Source organism: Hippoglossus hippoglossus, chromosome 3, assembly GCF_009819705.1.
Source record: "Hippoglossus hippoglossus isolate fHipHip1 chromosome 3, fHipHip1.pri, whole genome shotgun sequence".
Taxonomy (NCBI): domain Eukaryota; kingdom Metazoa; phylum Chordata; class Actinopteri; order Pleuronectiformes; family Pleuronectidae; genus Hippoglossus; species Hippoglossus hippoglossus.
The window spans coordinates 9,575,379-9,598,992 of NC_047153.1; the positions used below are offsets into that span (position 1 = coordinate 9,575,379).

The 23,614-nt window shown below is 41.0% G+C and overlaps 1 protein-coding gene across 5 annotated transcripts in view; it reads left to right on the top strand.

Moving 5' to 3' along the window:
- Positions 1–23,614, top strand: part of LOC117759243 (protein diaphanous homolog 3-like) — a 153,625-nt gene that overhangs the window by 95,139 nt on the left and 34,872 nt on the right. For all 5 annotated transcript variants that reach the window (XM_034581280.1, XM_034581284.1, XM_034581283.1 and 2 more), the window contains 2 exons: positions 10,081–10,176; positions 10,795–10,857. In XM_034581280.1, coding sequence (XP_034437171.1) covers positions 10,081–10,176; positions 10,795–10,857 — 159 coding nt within the window. The remainder of the gene's footprint in view (positions 1–10,080; positions 10,177–10,794; positions 10,858–23,614) is intronic.

Sequence of the window (23,614 nt, forward strand, 5' to 3'; positions counted from 1 at the left end):
ATCAATCTTGGGTCAAACGGTGTGAAAGAGCATTCAAAGGCAATGGCTTATTTAACTAATAGGTCCCATCTTAATTCGGTAAAAGAGATACATTTTCTCACAATGTAATATTAATCTTCAAAAGATGAAAACTGGTATCTACTAAGAAAGTACAATTCCTTTGCTGAGTAGTTAAGTTTTGCTTAATTACCAATTTTATGATATTAAAACATTTTCAAAAAAGCTTTTTTGAAAATGTCGCTCAGTCCATGTTAGCTCTTTGATCTATTGAATGTAGTTCTGCAGACAATCATTAAAGGTAAGTAACATAATGATTATTTATTCACAGGATTTCATCTTATATCACAGTAGATTTTTATGCCCTTACATATAGTATCAATTAGCTTTTCATATTGACGAGGAAATGTTGTGAACTCCACAAGCTACAGGTTTTGTTTTCATCTGCCTAGTGGTCATAAATTTGCAGCCAAATGCAGCATGAAAAATCTGCTTGTGCAAATGAAGATGTCTCGGAGATGTTCTGCTGCCACATTTAGAAGAACATTAGCCTTGTGTGACTAAAGTCCCCATAGGTGAAAGATTATGAAGATTATGAATACTTACCAACTCGACCTGTTTTTAGTTTTTATAGAGGGTTTTTGTCTTCTAGGCTACTTCACCTTATCTTCTGGGATTCCAATATTCCTTTAAATCTGTTGAACTTGACGTAGGTCTTCAAAATCTTTCAATGTGGTCTTAAAAATGTCTTGATTTTTACTACTCTCTTTATATTTCAGCCATGTGTTGTGTGCTTGTATTGTCAGTAGATATATAGGGAGTGTTGGTGAAGATGTATACATATTCAGTATGTTTTTTCAAGCATTATCCATTGTTGTGGACCTTAAGGATAGTGGAGCTAGAATGATAACTCTATGTACCAGACAGGTTTTGCAGGCTCAGACATATGTATGAAAAAGGCAACGTCTCTCTCATGCCAGAGCATCTGGTTCCAGCTCTCAGTTGTTGTTGTTTTTCCCCCCCATTCCCCTTTGGAGCAACACTGAAGCCACAAACTTGTTCAACATTGCAGCCTCCAGGATCCACTTCATACGCCAAAGCCATGGCTGGCAGAGCAATTGAGCTTGGCAGTCCCACCTCTGCACCAGCATCTATTGCTAACATGACTATGCCAGCCTCTTTAGCTCTCCTGTAGACATCAGACTGCAAGTGGAGAACCACCATAGTCCGTCCAGTACTGCTGTGAATGTGCTATCTGGTCAAAACCAAGTCCTCTCTTGGCTAAAACAGAATACAAATGTTTTCCCTTTTTCTTTTACTCTGGGCTGGACTTCTCTAAATTGTCACATTCCCCACCGTGTGCCTGAAGGTTTATGGTGCTGGGCTCATCCAAGCAAAGATTCATGTCCCGTTGAAATGAACAGGATTCTGGTGGATAGCTGTTGTGGTTATCTGAAAATTCCAGCCATATGGTTAAAGCCAGCAAACTGAAGCACCACAAATACTCCCTTCTCTAACAGCTGAAATAAGACAAATTCTCAGTGTTAGTCAGAGTTTGAAGTTTCTTAATTGATCTGCTTTCATAAATATTGAGTCAAATGCAGTGTGGGTGTGTGAGTGTTTCAGATGTGGAGTGCCTATTAATGCTGTTACATTTTTAGAGTTTAATGATACTGAATTGTCTTCTTACCAAACAGGTTTTTGGCCACACAATCAGAAATACACCTATTCCAGATGTTTAGCATGTGGAAAGCATTATTTTGCCTATGTTATAATTTTTGTTTTTATGCCAAGATTTGCTTTCAGCACCTCAAAATCAGAATTCAGACCACAATCAAATGAACAATTTGCTGTTGGATGTGAAAACTGCTGTTCACTCACTGATAATATGAGGCTTAACAGAGTGCAAGCAGTTTTTGTAAGAAATAATTAGTATCCAGGTGATAGTAAACTATCCACATGGACTCAAAGCTGTAATTGCTGCCTCTCATTAATTCTCATTTAATCAAGAAATTCTGTTTTTTTTTTATTTGTATTTAATTAAGATCAGTTTGTTTCTGCTTTGGAATTAGAATGCATTTTCATTTAAATTACCTACATTTTGTATCAAACCAATAAAAGGGACCGACATACAGTACACTATATGGACAAAGGTATTGGGACACCTACAAATTACTGTACACCTACAGGAGTTTATATGACATCCCATTCTAAATCCATAGGTATTAATATGGAGCTGGTCCCCCCCCCCCCCTCTGCAGCTATAACAGCTTCCACTCCTCTGGGAAGGCTTTCCACAAGATTTTGTAGTGTGTCTGTGGGAATTTCTGCCCATTCACTCAGAAGAGCATTTGTGAGATCAGACACTGATGTTGGACGAGAGGGCCTGGCTCGCAATCTCCGTTCTAGTTCATCCCTAAGGTGTTTTATGGGGTTGAGATCGGGGCTCTGTGTGGGCCGGTCTATTTCTTCCACACCAAACTCATCCAACTGTGGCTTTATGAACCTTGCTTGTGGAATCATAGAATTGTCCAAATTGTCTTGGTAAGCAGAAGCATTAAGATTTTCCTTCACTGGAACAAAGAGGCCTCGTCCAACCAATGGCAATGGGACAGAATGAAACCCCTGAATTAAATGATCAGGAGGTCTGTCCCAATACTTTTGTCCATATAGTGTATCTCTGTGTATTTGTGCCCTTTGGTGAATGTTTTTAGGTTTATTTGTAAATAGCTCAGCTTGACCACTTTCTCCTGTTGTGTATTGAGTTGTGTTTCACTACAAACTTTTCTCTTTCAGAGAAGTAGTTCAGAACTAAGCAAATCATAAGAATGAACATCAGCCAAAGCTTGTCAGAAAGTTTCATACAAATACGCCTTGAGCTTGAAATTTATTTAGATACGCTCAGATTAAGATAAAGCTGGAGGGAAACTCTGTGACATCCCCATGAAGTGATGTTTCTGGCAGTGTATGATGCACACATACAGGAACACACACACACACACACACACACACACACACACACACACACACACACACACACACACACACACACACACACACACACACACACACACACACACATAGAGGCTGTTGGGATGCAATAAATAAGTGGTAGAGATTTGGCATTGTGCTGCCAACCCCGGACAGGATTTACGGACTCTCTCTCTCTCTCTCTCATGCACCCTCACTCTCATTCTGTCCGTCTCTCAGCCTGTTTATTAACTAAAGAGCTTTCTTTTTGTTTGTCAGGGAGGATTGTCCTCAATGGAGATTTTCTGTGTAATCATCTGATTATCCATCAATTCCCTAAAAAGCCCCGGAGAAGCTGCACATCCACATTATGCTGAAGGGCACTGCAATGAGAGACGGGGGGGAGGAAGGGGGAGGGTTTTACTGGAGGAAATGATCAAAATTGAATTTAGCTTCTTGACTTGCTACAGGTATCTGCATTTGGTTTGGATTTAGCTTCACCTACTTATGTATTCCAGAAGAGTCAGGTTCTCCCTGTGTTTTTTTTCTAACCTAATTTCCGTCTGTTTCTTCTACCTGTCAGACAGGGTTTCAAATATGCGGCCTCGTTTCGTCACTGTTTTCTGTCACTCTGAGAGAGCGAGAGCATAATCTTGCAGGCATTTGCATAGAGCCCCATGGAGATTGAAATTCAGATTGAATAGGTGTATTTTTCCGTTTCCTCTAGCTGTGCCTGGTTTGTGTATGACAAATCTGTTGCATTAACTCCCAGGGTAGGCCGGGAGCGGGAATGTTTGTGGAGCGACAAATTATACATCAGAGCATTATTTAACATTCCCTACATGGCTACAAGCGATGAACTATTAAGACGTCAAATAGAAGAACAGCAAAAAATGCAACCCTGCATGCAAAGATGCTAAAATCATGAAAAACAGAGAGGAAGACAAATCTTTATGTGAAGCGGTAGCTTGTATGAGATGCCACATGTTCTCATGAGATATTTCTCAGATACTGAAAGCAAAGAAATGCATTCTGCACCATGCATTTGTGTTACAATGGTGCTCAAATAGTTGGTTTTGTGCTGCTTTATTCTTGCAATTGCAATATTGTATTTTATTTTTTGCTTTTTGTTCTACCCTTGTTGGACCAAAAACAAACAACACAATTCATTGTTAAAGGTTGAATATAAAACATTCATTGCCACAAGATGATTCATTTACATAAATGTCAGAAATTACACTTGTTAACATTTAAAATTAAATTCCCTCAGTCTTCTCAACATGTTTTGGGGTAGTGCGTCTTTCCGTCCATACATCCATAGCCGTACATCCATTCCGTTTTTTTAACAGGATATCTCAGGAGCACCTGGAGGGAATTTTCATTAGGTCAGGAACCAAAGTTCGTTTAACCTAAAGAAAACGCTGATTTTATTTTTTTTTGTGGTCAAAGTTCAAGGTCGCTGTGACCTCACAAAACGTGTTTGTGCCATACCCAAAGAATTTCTTTGCTAAAAAAGGCAACATATACATTTACTAAATTCCAAAATAGTCTGTACTGCATATATTACATAAGTCTGGACAGGCATTGACGTTTACTACTACTTGACTGGTTGGTGGAGATGTTAACAATCATGAGGCAACAATTTAGGTTTTTGAAATCCAGTCGTTTCAAGGATGATTGACAGTGACCTATTACAATGTCTATTATCTGCTTATGATGTGTGGCTGTCATGAGTCTGCCCCTGTTCATCATTCCGGGAGTGGCTTTTTTCTTCTTGTTGCTCAAAGTACCAGTAAAGTGGAACAGAGAGTATTCAATGGAGACAGAGGAGGCTGACTAACCTTATTGCACCATTTGCCTTCTAAGTGTCCAAGGGAACACAGTGGTCGGCCGGCATTCATTGTGCCCAGGCGTTTCATTCTCTCTCCTTAGCTTTTCCATCCCGGCCCAATTGACCCTCGTTCTTGCCTTTCTCTGGCCCACCTCTGCTACACACTGCTACAACCGGGTCATTGTCCTGATGATAAGTGCCACATCCTATTGAGCGAAGTGGCGGCAGGCATTAGTCCATGTCTGAATAGAGGGTTGACATCGAGACACAGACCAGACAATTGAAAAACGCCATTCACAACAGGCTCTGATTAAATAGATGGGGACTGAAGTTTCACTATAGACAGGGAGATAACTATAGCTTTTCCCAGAGGTGGAGGTTTAACTTTGTCTTGATTCCACTTCCCGAGTTTATTCTTCTTCTTTGTGATAGAGTAAACACTTTTATCTTGTTGATTTGACCGGAGCAGCAGTACATCTTCATTTGTACATTTAACTGCGTGTTTCCACATATTTTTTCCCCCTTTTCGAGCAGCAAAGAGGACCGTTAAGAGAGACACGTTGCAGTGGAGCAAATTTGGCTCAGTTCCTGCTTTCTTTAACTAATAAAATGCGGGACTTGGAGCTCAGTGTCGGGCCGCAATAAGGAAGATGTGAACACACAATTCTTTAAATAAGCATCAGTGAGGCCTAGACTGGCTTGCGAGCGTGTCTTCATTGTTTGTGAAAGTGAAATAAAAAAAGTCTGTGCACGTTGCACACCTGTCATGAATGCTCTGATCCCGGATGCATCAGAATAGAAGAAGGCAGGCGAATTGTGCACATCAAAGCGACAATCAGTAGCTCTACTGCCAGAGCTGGGATACCACTCTTCACTGTCCCGTTCCTCTCACTAGTCTTTGTTGTCTCGCCACATCCTCTTCAGCACTTCCTTTCACCAGCTGACTGACTGTTTCAAACCCATTTCACAGCTACTAGCCGGACTAAAATTCCTCCGCCATGCGTTCTCCCTCCATTGCTATCCCTGTGACATTTCTGTGATCTCTCTCTCTAAGTTTGCGAGCATGTGGGTGAAAGTATATAAATATGTGGGCTGTCTGAAAGCACCTCTTGTCTACATTCTATAAAGCATTTTTCTGTCTCGGCCCGACTGATTTGCTTCTGATTGATGTGTAAAATTGGACTGTTTTTTGCTTCCGTATTTTCCTGAGGCGGGAGATCTGAGTGGGTTTCGTTTTTCCTTGCCTCCTGAGGCACACAAAGTGTTTCATGTTCTTGTGGGTTGGAGTCAAACAAAGTACTACACGTGAAGCCACACACTGCATGTTGCAATAGATTGATCTGCCCCTTTATGCTTGTTTTCAGTGTTCCATCTGTATTTTTGTGTGTGTGTCTATGTCTGTTGTGGGGACTGTAAGGCTTGCTGACTGTGATGAATTGCCACAGCAGTGTAGACAAATCTGGAGGTCGAGGAGTGTTGGTATTGCTCAAAAAGTCGTGTTTCCCCTCCACTCTGTGTAATGATGAAGAAATATATACATATCAGCCAGAGCAGGAGTGCAACTGTTGCAAATGAAAAGCACAATAAATGCACACATAGAAGCTGGCAGGCAAAGAAGTGGGGCATGATGTATCCACTACAGTAGGCTCCAAAAGTCTGAGTCTCTCCCATTCAAGCCAAAAGTCAGAGAACACTAAAACTGTAATATAAACTTAACTCTAGCCAGTTATGGTTTTAGCCTTGATTTATTGTCATATAGGATGGAAGAAATATGTAAACATAAGCAGATTCTTGAATTTTTACACACATAAAAAGAAAACCTGTGTTCACCCATCTGCTAATAGTGCTTGGAGGTGACCACAGTGTAGTAGATCTGAGTTTCTGCCCCATGAATCATCTAGGCTACTATCTCTCCTGAAACACGGTGCCAAGTTACATTGCTGTTTTGAAGGGGAGTGCAGAAACATTAGAAGCTCATATCCTTAGTCCCCCACAATGTGGCCAACACGTTGTTAAAGTTAACGCCAGCTTCTGTTAACATAAACCCACTTGTTAAATCACGGCTGTCTCTTGTCCGTTAGCAAATGCATTGGACTGACACTGATGTTGGTAATTGTTTATATCAAATCAATCGCTTACAGTAGCTGATTTAAATTTAGTTTATATTGGGTTTTTATCTAATTTTGGGAAAATGTGTTATGTTCAAACAAATTGAAATGGGTTGTGTAGATAGACGATGATCTCAGTAATTGAATATGGTCCGTTATGTACGCAATATTATTATCACTGTTTTCATTATAGTTTTTCAAGACCTGTACATTTAGCTGATTGAAGGCTCGCTCACATTATTTGCATTTTCTCAATAAAATACCACAATAAATCGAATTAACCAGATGGTAATTAAGAGGTTGGAAGCTTGGAACTCCTTTCTTGGAAGTCTTACTGTTTTTTTCTCAGGTAATTTGCGTGTTTTCCCCAGCACCCACTGATCATAATGGTGAGCGTTAACACTGACCAGGTTCACTGCCGATTAGACTTCAGGCATTTTTCACAATCAGCCCTGTGAATGCAGGTATTGGCAGATGATGATTTTTTTTCAAAAAGCTACAGACGGATCAAATCAGTCGTCCCAGCTTCTGCCCTCAGTAGCAATGAGAGGGGTTTGCTGTATGGGGACGATGTGCTGTTAAACTGATTGACACTTTTTGTATGTTTGCAGAAAACCCACCATGGTGATGCATAGTACAGTGTGCAGTTGTAGTTAATGGCTCTTGAAAGGGTCTCAGGTTGAAAGAGATGAGAAGTGCTTTTAGGCACCTGCGAGGTGACGAGCTTCAGAGGTAATTCCGACATAATAGAGGAACACTATCTACATCTCTGCATTTATGAAACTGATTACACACTCAGACATTGTCAAATGAGAGGCCTTTGATTTCATTGAGTGCATTAAAGGACATTTTACATATTTAGTTGTCAGGACCACTGCTAATCAATCATGACAATCATTGTGTTCGTGTTGACTTGCTGATGAGTGAATACATCTGAATCGTATATTTTATTTAGAGAATTTATAATAGTTTTAATCTGTTGCTCTATTAATAAATAGATTTTAATTGCTTATTTAATCACGATCTCTGATGCTGCCAATAGGCAGGTCTCAGGGCAGCAGACTAAATCAATCACTGTGTGCGGGGAAGTAAAACTTAATTGCTCTGCGATTTTCTCATGCAGTATTCTTTTAAAGCAATTATTTATTTGTAAACCTTATGACATCTTCTCACTTCACTGTAGTTTAATGGTCACCATAAGTGTATCAACTCTTGCCTTCCACTCACATTACTTGACCTTAAATAAAACCTGAATGAATATCTGAATTTTGCAAAAATGCAAAACGTTTAGGTGTTTTTTAAGTTGTTTAAGAAGAACAATATAAATGCAATCCAAATTACAAGCTAATACACCCATGTGGACAGTGAACCAATGCAGAGTCGTCTTCCTAGTACAGAGGCAATTTAATATGGTTACCATGGATAGTCCCTGGTTCCCTTAGCAAACAGGGACACTAAGTCCAGTGCCAATGTCTTCCTCCGATGTGATCACAGTAGCTATAATCTTATTAAAACATTTTTTTGTTTTTGAAATACCTCGCTATATCCATGATTTACATGACAACACTTCTCTGACACTGTCAACAAAATTGTCAGGAATGATTTTTTTGCAGTTTTTGTACCAGAATGCATTAGCTAATCAACTTGAAAGTGAGTGCAGCATAATCATAGTTGTGAGGCTGCACATTCACACTGTGGTTTCCTCTTTATGTTTAAAGGAAGCAGGCATGTCGGGTCATTGTCTGCACGATTAGGGATTTTATCACAGCTGAACCTCCTGACAATGTAAACCTCCTGGTAACAATGAACTTAATCCTGAATTGCAATTTTGCCAAAAATGCTATAAAAATGTGATAGTGTGAGTGCTGTTAGTTGTGCTTGTGTCCGGTTTCACAAAGATTGAGTCCTATGCGTTAATATAGAGAGTTTTTGAGTTTGTCTTTTCTCTCAGTGTGCTATTGTTCCACAGGGATCGTCAGGCAAACTGGAAGCAGTGAGAGAAACACACCTTAATCAGAGCAATGTCCTCCTGCCCTTCACTAAATCATTGGTGGGACCCAACAGTCACACTGTGGCTGACTGTACGGCTTGGCCTCTGTGAGACCAATGAATGTCTAAAGACTTTTTTACCACATCATAAACTAACAAATTAGTCTTTGACTTTTTAAGTGTAGCACACAGTTCAACTGCATGTGAATATACACTCAGTATATAAGAAACACCATACTAATAATGTGTAGGGCCTTCCTTTCAGTCTCTGTTGTTTTCAGTCTTTATTTTTTGTTATACAAAGTAAAGATTGTAATAAACTGCATTTCATTAACATTTTGCAAATTTGCAACATTTCATGTAAGAAATGAACATTCCAAATGTTCATTGGAGTTGTTGTCCTCATTGCAGTTTTATTTTTAGGTTTGTATTCCTTCAGTGCTAATTGTTTTTGAGCAGAATTATCCACAGAGGTCTCCTCCTCTCCAAAAAGAAAAAACAGACCCTCTGGTAAAAATACAGAATAAAGCAGTTTTGCTTAAAATCTACACGTTTCTCCATCGCTCTTTGACAGAAACAGGATGTTGGTGGCTCTTAGCCAAGGTGCTGATAGGTTTAGTTTGTTTATATTTTAGGATTCCTTAAGTTTTAATTGTTCGGATAGTTTTTACTTGGAGCCAAATTATCAGCAGAGGTCTCCTCCTCTTTAAAACAAGGTACTTAAAACCACTAAAAACACTGAATGAAGCAGTTTCAGGTTAATGATCTGCATTATCTTGGCTAGACACATGGCATTAAAAGGGGATTCGGGAGGGGCTGTTTGCTCAGCAGGTTTCTTTGATAGCTTCCGGATGAGATTCAGGCATCTAGTGACTGAAGTCCTTCATCCGCTTAAAGGTTATAGTGACGAAAACATTTAGAAAAAGTGACGATTACATGACTTGAAAGAGTAAAAAAGAAGCCAGCTGGAAATGTTTTATTATCTGACCATTTAGCTGACAGCAACAACTGTGATTGCATGTTATGTGGCTATATTGTGGCCTGCCATTATGAGTTCCAAATGGGTGTTATCAGTTCGGCAAACCTCACCACGAAAAAAAGAAACTACTTTATCTGATTTTGTTTGTTTACCTCTCCTCAGTCTTCTAACACCCCCTCATTCTTTTTTTTTCCTGGGTTTTTCAGAGAATGATGAGACAGGTGTGATGGATAGTTTGCTGGAAGCCCTACAGTCAGGAGCTGCATTCAGAGACCGCAGGAAGAGAGCGCCAAGACCCAGAGGTGAGTCTCATATCCTTTACCTAAACTTTTATACACGGACAAGGACTGACACATAACACCTACTCCAGGAAAAACTATGGACAAGGTTCTGATGTCAGACAGATGTTCAAAAATCAATATGAAAGCTGCTCCTAACATGCTAACGTAATGCATTTTAGGCCTTGTTTAAAAGCAGAGTGAACTAAATGCATTGTTGGGGTTTTATTCCTCAGCTCTACCACGTTTTGTTACATAGTCAAATATTCTAGTTTGTTGTTTGTACACATGCTAGCAGCACAATTCCAGAGATCCACATCCTACATCTGATTGATGTTTGGATCTCAGTAGTAGAGAGTACGCATTGTTTTTTTTGTCCCTTTTTTTGGTCCTGGCTGTCTTAAATCTAAATCAAGGAACTGAAAGAACAAATGCATGCTGTGAATCCAAGATGGGATCTATACATGTAGTGAAAGGATTGTCCATTAAACTTTAGTGGCAATTGACAGCTTTGCCTTTACACAGTATTTCTTGTTCATGAACCTCACAGCCTTTTTTTCAGCCAGTGGATGTCGAACTATCTTCTTGATCCCACTTAGTTCTGTACATGTTGGCATTATTTGTTCACTGCCCTCCTTTCAGAAAACCAGCATCAGACGATCAGCCCCGGCTCCTTCCGCCAGGTTCTCAGGCCTGTTAATCATGGTAAAGCAAAAAAAGAAAATATAAAAACTAACAAGGCTAAAGCCTCAAGCATGCTGAGCTCCGTCTTCTGCTTGCTATTGGAAATCCACCTATAACATCTTCTTGCATGTGATGCAAATTCCTCTCGGCTGTTCGTACGTCCTGCTTTTTTGTGTGTGCGTTCAATGACCTTTTCAGTTGTCCCTTTACCCTTTTTTTTTTTTTACCTTTTCTCTTGCCTTGCCCTGTGCCTTCTGAAAGTGTAAAAGGCCTTCGCTGAAACAGTTTGAGGCAGTGCCATGAGCCGCCTCTAAGAGTGAGGCAGAGTCGAGATTCTTTGAAAGCAGTGTGTGGGCTGTTCTGCCGGCTCAGTTTGATATGGCTCCTTAAATTGTTTAGCAACTGCGGCGTTTTGAGTTCAAACCCATTGTATGCTTTTGAATGTGGCTGTGCTCTTGAACATTTTTTTAAACCCATAGGAAGGAAGGTAAGTGCCTGAGGATTTTGTGGTTTACTCTTGAATCTCTCACCTACATGTATAAACTGTATTTATTTGAAGAACATTGAGTATTTGTGCACAGAAATCCAGCATACAGACATGGTAACAATTTGATGTAAGCCACTTGTAGCTTAGAGCGCCTAAGGAGTCTAGTGTCATTTAGAAGCACCAACGGTATGTGTGTCTAACTGTGTGACTTCCTAGGAGTGAAGATTGGATGGGATACTAATCATACCAAATTAAATTGTCTTGTATTATTCATAGTTGCAAACACATATTAAACTTTTAGCTCTTGCTAAGAATAAACAACGGCTTTTTTCTCTTGTCAAAGGTTTTCTACAATCATTACTGAGGCACTTTAAAAAAATTATGCTGTAACCATATTACCTCTTATTACTTGTAATTGGAATCCCAGTGGGCTGGGTACAGGCACACATGAATAAAATTATTCACGCTCAATCCACCCACATCATTGATGGCAATGATAAAGGGCCTTGCTCTGTTGTTCTGCTACGACTTATCTGAAATTAGATTGGAAAGGGACGAGGGGGAGGGAGATATACAGGGTGGGAGGAAAGAGACAGATAGAGGTGGCTGTAACATAAGAAATGGAGAGAAATGGTGTGAGGAAGAAAGATAGAGGCAGTTGGTAACGGTAACAGAAGGAATAATGTGTTTTGTTTGTGTCTGTGAGAAAAAGTGTGTATGAGCGGCAGTCACTAAGAATAAGAGAGAGCACATGTTGTATTAACAGGGAATTAGAGGAAACATGAAATCACGCCACTCGGTGTTCGTGTTGTGAAAAGACTTCACGTGGGTTGGACAGGTAAGAAGGTCCTTAAAGGCTGCCAGCCCAGCGTCCCCCTGCTGGCGGCTTTAAACATGGCCCTGTTGACTAATAACGCTCATGGCTTTAGCCTGTCACTGCAGGCATCATACTCACTGCCAGCCTCCCAGAGCAAACACAGCTAATTACTTTCCTCTGCCCAGCCCCAGCTCAGCCCTCTCAGTGCCCATTCATCTTAATTTCCCCCTCTCTGCCATCTGCCTCCTAAATAACACTCCTCCTCATTTCCCTACCATCCCATATCCCCGCTGTCTTCTTCTATACCCTCTTGGTCTGACAATGGCCCTCCCCTAACATAATTGCCTTTTATTGGTATGGAGTTTCTCCACCTCTCCTGCCTCACTGCTCCACTCCCGTTTCCCTTCCTTCTTATTCTCACGAGGAGATCCGGGCCTTAATTGCCTTGGGTTTAGTCACTGGAGTCGGGGAAGCCCACAGGGTGCTCTCAGTTTAGTTGAGAGGTGATGACGTTAGGTCGGCAGCACAAGCACTTAAACAGCTGCTTTCACTTTCACACCGCCCTACCACCTTCTTTTCCCACTGTTTTAAATACCCTTTAATAATTGATCTCAAGGGTGTTGATATACTTCAGTGGAGCAGCAAAGAGAGTTATAACAGAAACATCTGCACCAGGAAGATACTGTAATCAGTAGTGAAGGGGAGAGATTTGAATGGCCGATCTGAACACGCATGGCACTGTCAAGCTTTTGCACTGAGAGAGACTGAAGTGCACGAGTCTGTTGTCTGCAGAAACAAATTAGATGGCTGATAGATGTGCTCTCTATCACAAGACTTTAGAGAGACTGTAGATTAGTTTGATTATGGCTACAGTGCTTCGTAGTCATGATGAGTGTGATTGCCTCACGATAGAAATGGGAATAAAAAGATTCCTTGCTGTCTACTCCCCATTTGTCTGCACATCAAGGTGCGAACACTGTTCCTTCCCTTCTTTTCTTTACACCCACTCTTCCTTCCTGCTCTCTTTGCTTTTAGTTAAGGTCCTGGCCTGAGTTTTCTTAGCTTCCTCTGTCTCTCATCTTGTCTCTTCTCTTTTCTCCTCCCCTACCCCTAAATTGGCTCAGCACACTTTAACTTGAGCCAGCAGCTAAGGTGTTTAGCTTGGTCTGCAGTCTCTCTCAGCGCACACACACATACACATAAAGTGCACAGACACACACGCAGACTTCTGGGGGATGAAGGTAAGCAGGCTTTGTGGGGGCTGTGGTCTGGGTTAGGATAAGGCTGAGGGGCTCTGGGGCTCCTCGACACTCTAAATTGGATTGGGCTCCACAGAATGATGGATCGATGGTGGTTAGCCACACAGGTGTAAGAGACTTATTGAATCTATAAAGCAGCCATGGCTTTTTAACTGTGTCCTTCTGAAAACATCTCTCCAGGCTCTGTCTTGTCATTTCAGACTTCCTTGCAAGCCCTCATCACAGCCTTGCTGACTCCCAAGCTGGCGTGTGCACATGTACATGTTGAGGGGGATCAAATAACCACTGTTTCTTTCTTTCTTTTTGTGCATTGTGTTTGACGGAGAGCGAGAGCCTCCAAGTGTGTAAGACAGCACAAGCCAGGGGAACATTAAGTGTGTGTGTGTGTGTGTGTGTGTGTGTGTGTGTGTGTGTGTGTGTGTGTGTGTGTGTGTGTGTGTGTGTGTGTGTGTGTGTGTGTGTTGATGCCTGGAATGATCCATTATGGAGAGAGTGGAGGGAGGAGCAGGAGCTGTGAATGTCTGAGTAAATGTCTCTGTCTTTAGGAGCAATTACTTGAGATGTCTTTAGTGACACTTGGCCTAACAATTATCATGTGCGATATACTTTAGCTCTGAACTAGAGCTTGAAATTGATGTAAAGGTCATTTCACAAAGTCAGTGAACTCCTTTACCAAATGAAAACAGGAGATGTTTTTTCCCTACTCGCACTAAAGAGCGTTAAGGTTTCCACCCAGATCTCAAGTGCAATGCATTTGCTGAGTCAACTTTATGACCCCTTTTTTCTCTTCGAATATATGTTTCTATATATAATGTGAGAACCTTTGTTCACATAAGCACCTTTTCAGTGTAGACTTCAAATGGCTTGGATATAGGTACAAATGGTACTCTGAGATGAAGGAATAGAATGTGTATTAAAAGGGATGTAGACTCAGGGGCCAGAAAGTGAAGCCAATGCAGGAGGGCCTGAAACATATATTCTCTCGAATGGAAGACCAGCAGAGAGTGAGTCCAATGTTTGCAAAAGTAGAAGTCCATTTCCGAGTCTGAGAAAATGACACTACTTCTCACTCAAGGAAGGAGTTTATGGTCTTTCTAGTCTTCTTCAATACAGCATGATATTCAATTTGTAAATTACGGTCCTGTAGGGTGTGGATACTGTGTGATTGACAGCTAGTGCCGTCCAATGGTTGCAGGTGCGGGTGGGTCTGCAGTATCCTTACAATCAAAATGGGTGACATCACAGTGGGTTTGCCACTTGCTAACAGATTTAACTTCAGACTCAACGTGTGTCTTTCAAAACTGTGCTGTGGAAAATGATTAGGAAAGACTGGGGGAGAGTGTGAAGTTGAAATGAAAGTCAAAAAAGTAGGATAAATTTGCTCCCAACTATGTGTCTTGTGTGCTCACATGTGAGACACTGGTGAAACACTTCAGCTTCCTGAGGCTGGGATATACTCTGGTGGAATCTGCTCTTAGATGCTTGCCTTTTTGATTGGGCCTCTTACAGACTGTGATATGTGGATTCCACTGCAGGCTACTGTATCCTGCAGATTGCGTGTGTGCTTTTTCGTTCCTCTTTCACATCTGTCTCTTCATATCAATGTCCATTATGTGAGAAGCTTCCCATCCTTCCAGAGTTCCTCAATCTACTCTTTACTTTTTGACTTTGTTTTGTCTCTGCTTTCTCCTCCCTGGCCTTGCTGCATTCCCTCAGACTTGACATAAGAAGAAAAACAAGGGGTTATTAAATCATTTCAGCGAGCTGAAGACAAAGAGGGGCTCCGACGCACTCCTCCCTGGATCCATTTGAATTGATGCTACACGTCATTGTTGTAAAAGTGTACCTGTAGAAGTTGCTGATTTATCTGCATTTGATCATAATATATCATCCGCACATCACATACAGCCCGTGTGCTTTTCATTAAAGTGACAGATTATTGCTTCCACTCCTGCACACAGTGTTCCCGCTCCCACTTTCACAAATACATGCTCATGCATACATGCATAGAAATCATCAGGTTAAACCCTGCGTTTTAATGATGTGCGGGCTGGAGGTCAGAGGCCACTGCTGGGGTGGGGCAGCAGTTGTGTCTGTGACTCGGACAGGTGTACTGCTTCCTGTATTCATGTCCACAATCATCTGGCCACTTGCAGTCACAGTGTCTCTCTTATCACCACACTTGATGGGTGGTTTGGATGTTTAAATGCTCTTGTAGACAAAGGCATATCCAGATGGGAAAGTGCACCTTGACCTGTCTTTGTCAGTCTGTCTGAAGTGCTGCACTGGGTGTGTGCGCGCCTGCATGTTTGAGCCTATGTGCACGTGCACTGAACAGATGGAGCAAGAGGGCACCTTAACTAAGTGGCTAGTGTAATTAGGTCCAGTCTGTGCAGCGAGACTTGTGGAATAGTAAATGAGAATTGTAGAAGGGGACGTTTTTTTTTTTTATATACCTTTATTCAGATTTTGCTGAAAAGACTGCTCTCTTTTCCTTGAATTCTCTCGTGCATGCTCCCACAGTTACACTTTGTCACACATGAAAGCTGCCTAGTACAATACATTTTGATCTGCTGGGCACTTAGCTGCTATTCTTGAGTAGTTGATGATTAATAGTGTGGGATTTATTCTACTAGTCTCATGACTGAACCAGAGACTTCGAGGAACCTGCCCTCCTCTCTTTACGCTGAAAGCAGCACCTAGTGTCTAATCTGGGATAACTGGATGGTATTTATTTGTAAAACATTTGTATTCCCCATATATTAATAGGAAATATATTTCTGTCTGATAATGTTTGGAAACTGGTTATGGTTGTCCATGTATGCCATTGAATTTTATCATGGTGCTGTTTACTTGTTTTGTTGCCATAGAGACAAAGACAGGTAATGAAAAGTAGCTTTTAATGGCTCCCGCTTGTGCAGTTAAAGAAGTACTGCTTCCTGAATATTCATAGGCCCCTTTTAATGAAACATGCTGAATTTTGATGCACAACCATGCCGAGTTGTGTTAAAACTGAGAGTGACTGTATAATGTTATGCTAAGAGGCCAGGCTTAAAGCACCTCTAGCAAATATGCCCTTATTCATAAAATTTAAAGCCCTGTAATCCTTGCCTAGTCCAAAATGTAAGTAGGTGAAGTAAAAGTAAAATGGTGTGTCGTATATTCACTTGACTGGTCGGAGAGTTCAGTGTAATGAATGAGAGTAGATTGGAGGCACAGACACACACAGCACACGACTGTTCCCACTGAGTCCTAAATAAAAAACAAATGATAACGGACACCCGTGCACTCTGCTCCATGTTGCGCCGCTTTACATCTCACATTTTTAGCGAAGGCCTAAGCCGATCAGTCTCTTCAGATATCCACTTTTAGCTGGATTATGGGGAAGCTGGACTGTAATAAAGGCTCTGGGTCGTTAAATAGAAAGTGGTGTTCAGCATGTCGAGCCAAGGACCCTAATCAGCCAATTCACACTGGCTCAGGCCCCTAGAAGCAGGTGAAACTGCTAAGGTGGGATTGCTATTCAGCCCACTTCTGAGATCCTCCGCAGCTCTTCTTTTAACATGCACACTGCTGCGTCTCTCCCGTCTGCTTTGACACACACCTTAAGTGGAGGGAACAGATGCAGAAAAGCCGGCGGGCAAAAAGTTGGAAAATTTAGCCAGAATGTATTTAAATACTCATCTCAAAAGGCTGTTTTTTTGTCCTTGTCAGATCTCTTATGTGTCATTGTTTTTTTTCTCCCTCTCCCCTCTCGCTTCCTTTGTCTCTTCCTTTCTCGATCCCATTCTCTCATGAACCTGTTACGTGCATTGATTGAAACTAGGCGCTTACATAGTACTCTAGTTAATAATGCAATGAGAAATGAAGTAATTTTCTTCTTAGCTTTGTACTAATTAAATTTTACAGCAGCCTTATCGCCCAGCCACACACATTCCTAGTCCTCCCACTTTTACTGACGCTAGCAGTCATATCACCTCGCAGTCAGGGAGAGAAAGAGCTGGGGAGATGATTATATGGAATTCTGTTGTTATGGGAGGGGAATGAATACTATCTCCCCTTTATATCTTTGCTCTCTACAAAGGGAGGTGCTTGAGTTCTTTCTCTGTGTGAACACGAGCTATAGTAAAGCCCCCCTGCACCCCAATTCATCTTGCATATCTGCAACCATCTTGTCAAAAATGTGTGTTATTTTTTTCATTTATTTATCTTTCACACAAGAGTGGTCTCACTCTGGTTTTGTGATTGAAGGTAACATTTGCAACTGGTCACGCAGATGGTTTTGGTAATAAAAAAATAAAAAAGAGCCACATCTCTGTTTGCATGTGTTGCTATGGTTGCCACAAGCTGTCTTGACTTAGATAAAAAAAAAAAAGAGGGTTTAGGTAGGAGGGATGAAGAGTGATAATGCGTTGTTTAAAATTCAACTCGGCGACCAATGTGTAAACGGTCTCATGTCTTTCTCTGCCTGGACTTTATTCATATAGAACCAAGAACAAACACCAAGGCTCCTGTTGTTGATGATTCCCAGGACCACTCGAGTCTGTAGCGATAAAATGATCCCATTCTTTCAAACTGCCTCATCTCTCTGTTGCGTTCTCTTGCCGTCATTTGTGCTGCCTCTCCACCTGCTATGTCTCTCTTCACTGATCCACAAGCTCTAAGTGCAGCAACAAGAGTTTCCATGCCGACAGAGCAGGAAGGCCAGCCCTCAACCAGCAGGATCCGTTTGATGCCGGATTCCCCTCAGAGTGCGGGTTTTGGGCTCGTCCGATGGGCTATTATACCTCCCCTTCATGCGCATACACTCACTCATTCACACATTTGATTGTATACAGCCACATGCATTCCCTTCAACATGTACGCACTCATCCCCTAGTAGACGTTGCAGCCTTGAGGCACAGGGCCATGTACTGTATGTGTCTCTGGCCTAAAGAGCTTCATTAGTCTGGAACTAGCCTTGATTAGCATCCTCAAGGGTACAAATTAGCAAACAAGCTCAAGTGATCCTGTGAAGACGGACTCACTCTGGGACTTTCTGCAGATATACGAACACTTCACAAGCCCTATGATTTTCTGAGTCATTCAAGAAATGGCAGTTTTACCTTAAATTAAGTTTTTTATCTCAGGGCACATTGTGTTCGCAGGCTGCATACACCAAAAACACGATGTAATGAAACATTCATTTATGCTATCACACAAGTAAAAATTCTATGTGTCTGTGCAAGTGTGCATTTGTTTTGTATGTGCTTGAGAATGTGTCTGACATTACTATACTACACATATCGGAGTGTGAATAGCTTTAGCGAGGGCTTTAATAGCTGGAGATATAGCTTGTGCATGTGCTTTGTCCGAGACAGTTTTTCATTCAGGTGAAATTTCCTAAAGCTGCCGCCTGCTCTATAATAACCGTACTTGACATTTCCCACTCCTCCAGCCTGTGGAGACTAGCAGATGCTCTCCATTCCAGTTGAACCCATTAAGGCCCTCTCTTCTCTTCTCTACTGCATCCACTGGCCTGTCCTTTGGCAGGGCCCTTCTGAATGTCATAACTCACTGTTTTGCATTACAATAAAGCAGATACAGGGCAGAGGAGTAAGGGAAAGGAAATGGCTGCTGGCTGGCAAAGGGCATGGACAAAAAGATTATTTAAACCTGCCATTGGTCACTCAGTGCTTGTATAGCCAGGCATTTTTTTTTCATCATCTCCTGTCCGTTTGGCCATGAGACATCAAGTTGCTTTACTACAATAATGATTTGATGATGAAGTTCTACTTCAATGATTGATATAACTGATAGAATAATGAATAATGCAGGCAGACTTTGAAGTACAAACATTCATGCTAAAACATGTATTTTTTTTCTAGATTTGTCTTCTTCATATTCTATCAGATCCGACTGCAGACTTATTGCAGACTTTAACCCAGAGGAGGTCATCATGCTGTCAAGACTGCATTATTTTTTTTAAATTTTATTGTAACAGTTGTGAAAGTGTTATACTGTTATAAGATATTATTATTATTATTATTTTTTTTTTTTTCAATCCTCTTTATCCCCTGTGAAACATAAGGCTTTTATGGTCTGCCTCCATTGAGACCTCTCTTGTGCCACATGCTGCGCCTTGCCCTATTTAGGTCCATCTCCTTCAAGTCAGCTTTCATAGTTTGCCACCAAGTTGTTATGTGCCAGTCCCGCTTCCTTTTCCCTGATGGAAAGAACCTTTGGGATTCAGTCCTAGTCCATTCTGCCCCAGTGATCACATTCAATTTCATTTGATCTCCAACACCATGCTGTTGCACTCGGTCTTTTGGCTGTAGTCTTTCTCATAGTGGGAGATATGTAGCACCCCTGCTCCGCACCAGACTCCACTGTGAACCATTCAAATGATTTTCTATAAACAAATGTTGCATTTAAAATGTCTGTAGGACAATCCTGTCTGTGTGACCATTTCTAGAGGGATTCCATATGCTCTCAGGATCTTCTATAGGGTGATACGATGCAAGCTGTCAGAGGCTTTCAGAAAGTCAATGAAATGCATGTCTAGTGGGGTGATCCATTCTTCACACTGCTCGATGATGTTCTTTAGAGCAGAGATATAATCTATGCAGGCCCATTCTTTCATAAATTCTGCCTGTTCTTGTCTCAGCTTCAGATCAACGGCAGGATCAATTTTCTCAACTACCGTCTGAAGACTTTAGATGGTATTGACAGCAGTGTGATGCCACCACAAGTTGTCTTTGTGGGGGGTTTCCTTTTTGGGGGAGTTTAACAATCTGATTCTAGTCTCTCCCCCCCCCCCCCCCCCCCAGTCTCCTGGTATTGTTTCCTTCTCCCAGATGTTTTTAAAGATATCTGTGAGCAACTCTGTTGAGGTATGAAGGTCAGCTTTCAGTATCTCAGCATGGATCAAGTCTATGCCAGCACCTTTCCAACCCTTCACAGCTTTAATGGCGTACATGACCTTTTTCTTTGGGGGATAGGTGTCAATGTCAAGGACATCCTCGGCTGGGGAGTGTTAGCAGGGTCATCTGCCTCTGGGAATTTGAGTAGTTCGCAAAAATGCTCTACCCATCTTGCAGTCTGTTCACACTCTGCTGTGAGTGTCTCTGGCCCTCTTGTCATTCCTGGTGCTCTTCTTCACCTGTCCTTTTCCTTGTAGGCTTTTTCAGATTGCTCTCGGCGCCTGGGTGATTTCTCCTTACTCCTCGGCTTGATTTGTCTTTTCACTTTTCAAGTCAAGTCTGATAGATGCTTTCTTTTACCCCTTGTTGAGTTGACTGACTTCTTCAGGTTCCGCTTTATACTATTAATTTAATCCAAGCCTCTGTTTTAAAAATCGGATCTCTTTGACAGTTAATTTCCATCCAGTGTTACTAATGACGTATAAAATGATAAGGGAAAGTAAAACATATTTTGTAAACAAGCCTTACTAATTACCAGTGCAGTGGGAATATGGGTTAGAATTTCTATCAGGTTCAACAGAAAAATGGATTGACAGAATATAATGAATAATTTGCAGATTTGTATAATAATCTTTTGAAAACTAAATGATAGAATAATTGATGGCTTTAAATCTTAATGCAAATTTTGATTAAATGGAAAACATAATAATCGGGCTCAGCAGACACGATGATTGTTTTGGTTTTCAGGCCACAGCGTCTGTGGCTAGCCTTGATTTGTGTACAAACCTGATTATTTCTCTAAACGGGGAGGTAATTAGCCTGGCTAGTTTCAATGGTAATTATAATGTCAGACAAAGAGAAAAGAGGCTGTCTCTATGTGTTTCACAGATAGTTTTGCATTTGTCCACACGCTGGCTGCCACACACAGATACTCACCCTAATACACACACAGATTCTAGTCAGCATGCATCTCTAGCCAAGCATAATAATTTATAGCATTTGTTTTGATACATTTGAAAGCCAAAATAATAGAAAATTGCTTATTGCTTTGGTGTATTTTTTTTTTTCATGGGCAAAAACACTGCAGTTTGAGCAGGGATGAAGCTGCCTGTATTAGCTCTAATGTTTACCTAATTTCTCTCAATTTAAGTCAGGTTCCTAATGCTATTTCTTCCATTGTTACACACACAGATGCTAGTTCATAAAAATTTTCTCAAAAGCACAAATAAAGTCAATATGCATATGTAGCTGTTCTACACTTAAATCTTGCCTTGTGTACTTTGTTCATTTGTAATATGGCTCAACTTGGATCACAAGTGAATAAATTAGAGTATGTTGTGTTTCTGAAGCAAGTACAACAACAGTTATTTACATTGCATGGCTATAGTCCATTATGCAATAAAGTGCATGACACTTTGTCAAATTTGCAAGCAATATTGCTCAAAGATCATTCCCTAGGTGCGCAGCTTGTATTGTTGTTGAGGATCATTTTCTTTTGACGACAATGACACTTTTATAGCACTGGGTACAGGCCCATTGGGTTCCAAAAAATCATAAGCAGTGAGGTCTGTAGGCTGTCTGAATGCTCCTTGTACTTTCCTGTGTGCTTGTGGGCATACCTCTCAAGAGTACATCTTGAACCCTTATTGCCTTCCATTCACTCTTCTTTTTTTTCTCTGACACTGAGCTTATATCTCAGAGAACTACACTAGAACACCTAAAAATGCGAGTGGTTTTCACACGTGAACAGAGTTGGTCCATACATACGTTTGTATCACTCTTTTGATAACATTTTAAATTGATGAGTGTTTATTATATTCAGTAAAACAGAATTTATTTCTGCATCTTACATTTAATTGTCATTGCACAAAGGCAAGTTGTAGGAAAATACGTGCCATAGTAACGCAAAGTATTACATTAGTTGCAGGTACAGACAAAACACATACGACAGATTAAAAGTATCCAAATTGTTATGGTCATCAATAGAATCACAGTATTGTCTTTATTTGCTGACAAGATATAGTGATGCATACCCTGAAATCATGTAGTCACTCAAGTACTCACTTAACAAATCTCTGGGACACTAGTGTCACTCATATTTAATGCTGCACCTTTGGTCTGGGAGACTGTTTGTAGCCTTGGTTGATGCTGGACAGTATTTGACCCGAGTTTGTAAAAGCAGGATAATTAAAATGTCAAATGATAATACTCACCACCAGTAATTTTTTTTAACCGTTTCATCTCATGTCACAGCATGGCTATGGCATAATTACTATAGCATAATTCCCAAGTAGAATTCTGGTTATATTGCATTATTCCAATCTTAAATGCTTTTAGGATAATTAATTTCAACATTTGCAGTTGTACTTTCCAAAAACATCCAGTGTTTGATAAGAGTCCCTCCCTGTTTGTCTTAATAAAGGGTTGAAGAACAGTAGGAGGGTCTTTCATGAACTCTTCAGGATTAAGTCATAGGTCCTTAGCTCTCTGACTTAGATTAGACTACAGTGGGAGGCTTTGAGAAGATAGTACCAAAACCCTTATTTGCTCTGCCAGCAGAGATACAGACACTTGAAGTGACCCTTGGATAACATCTTTCCTTATTGTTCTCTTCTTCCTACATGGACAAAGTGTAACCCTGACCACCCCTCACGCTCTCAGAAGTGTGAGAGGGTTAATGAACAAGGCTTATCCACCCAGGGAGGTTTTAGAGAGAAGGGGCTCGCTGCCTGTAAATCATCCATCAGCCTCTCCAGCAAGCTGAGCCGGAGCTCTGACAATAGAAGGTGTTTGGGCTACAGCAGAGGGGACATGATTTATCAGGGAAGTGAGTGATTATGTGAAGCCTCGGTCCATGAGACAGACGGGCTGAACTAAAAGATGATCCCATATCATTTCATGAAACATTCAAAGAATAGTCCATCTGTGCCTGTGAAAAATAGCCACATGGAGACACTGAATAAATTAGGTGTGGGTGCGTTTAAGTTTGAATAGCATACACCGTAAAGGGTTCGACTTCAAAGAAGATGGTTCCTTCTAAAATAAATATATAATAGCCCTCGAGTGCTAAAACTGTTCTTGATGACTTGATGTCATTTTCTCAGTAATTACTATGATCACTGGCCTTCCAGCTTGTCACTCTGTTGTGTCACATTTTAAAAAACATCTTGCTGGGAAAGAAATGACAAAATGTAGGACTTCTTCTTTTTTTTTAATGGCTAATTATCTGTCTCAGGTGTTAGAGAGGGGGGAATGATGCGCACCAAAATAGATCAGGGAAAGAGGAAAGTCTCTGATCTTCTCCCGGCAGTGT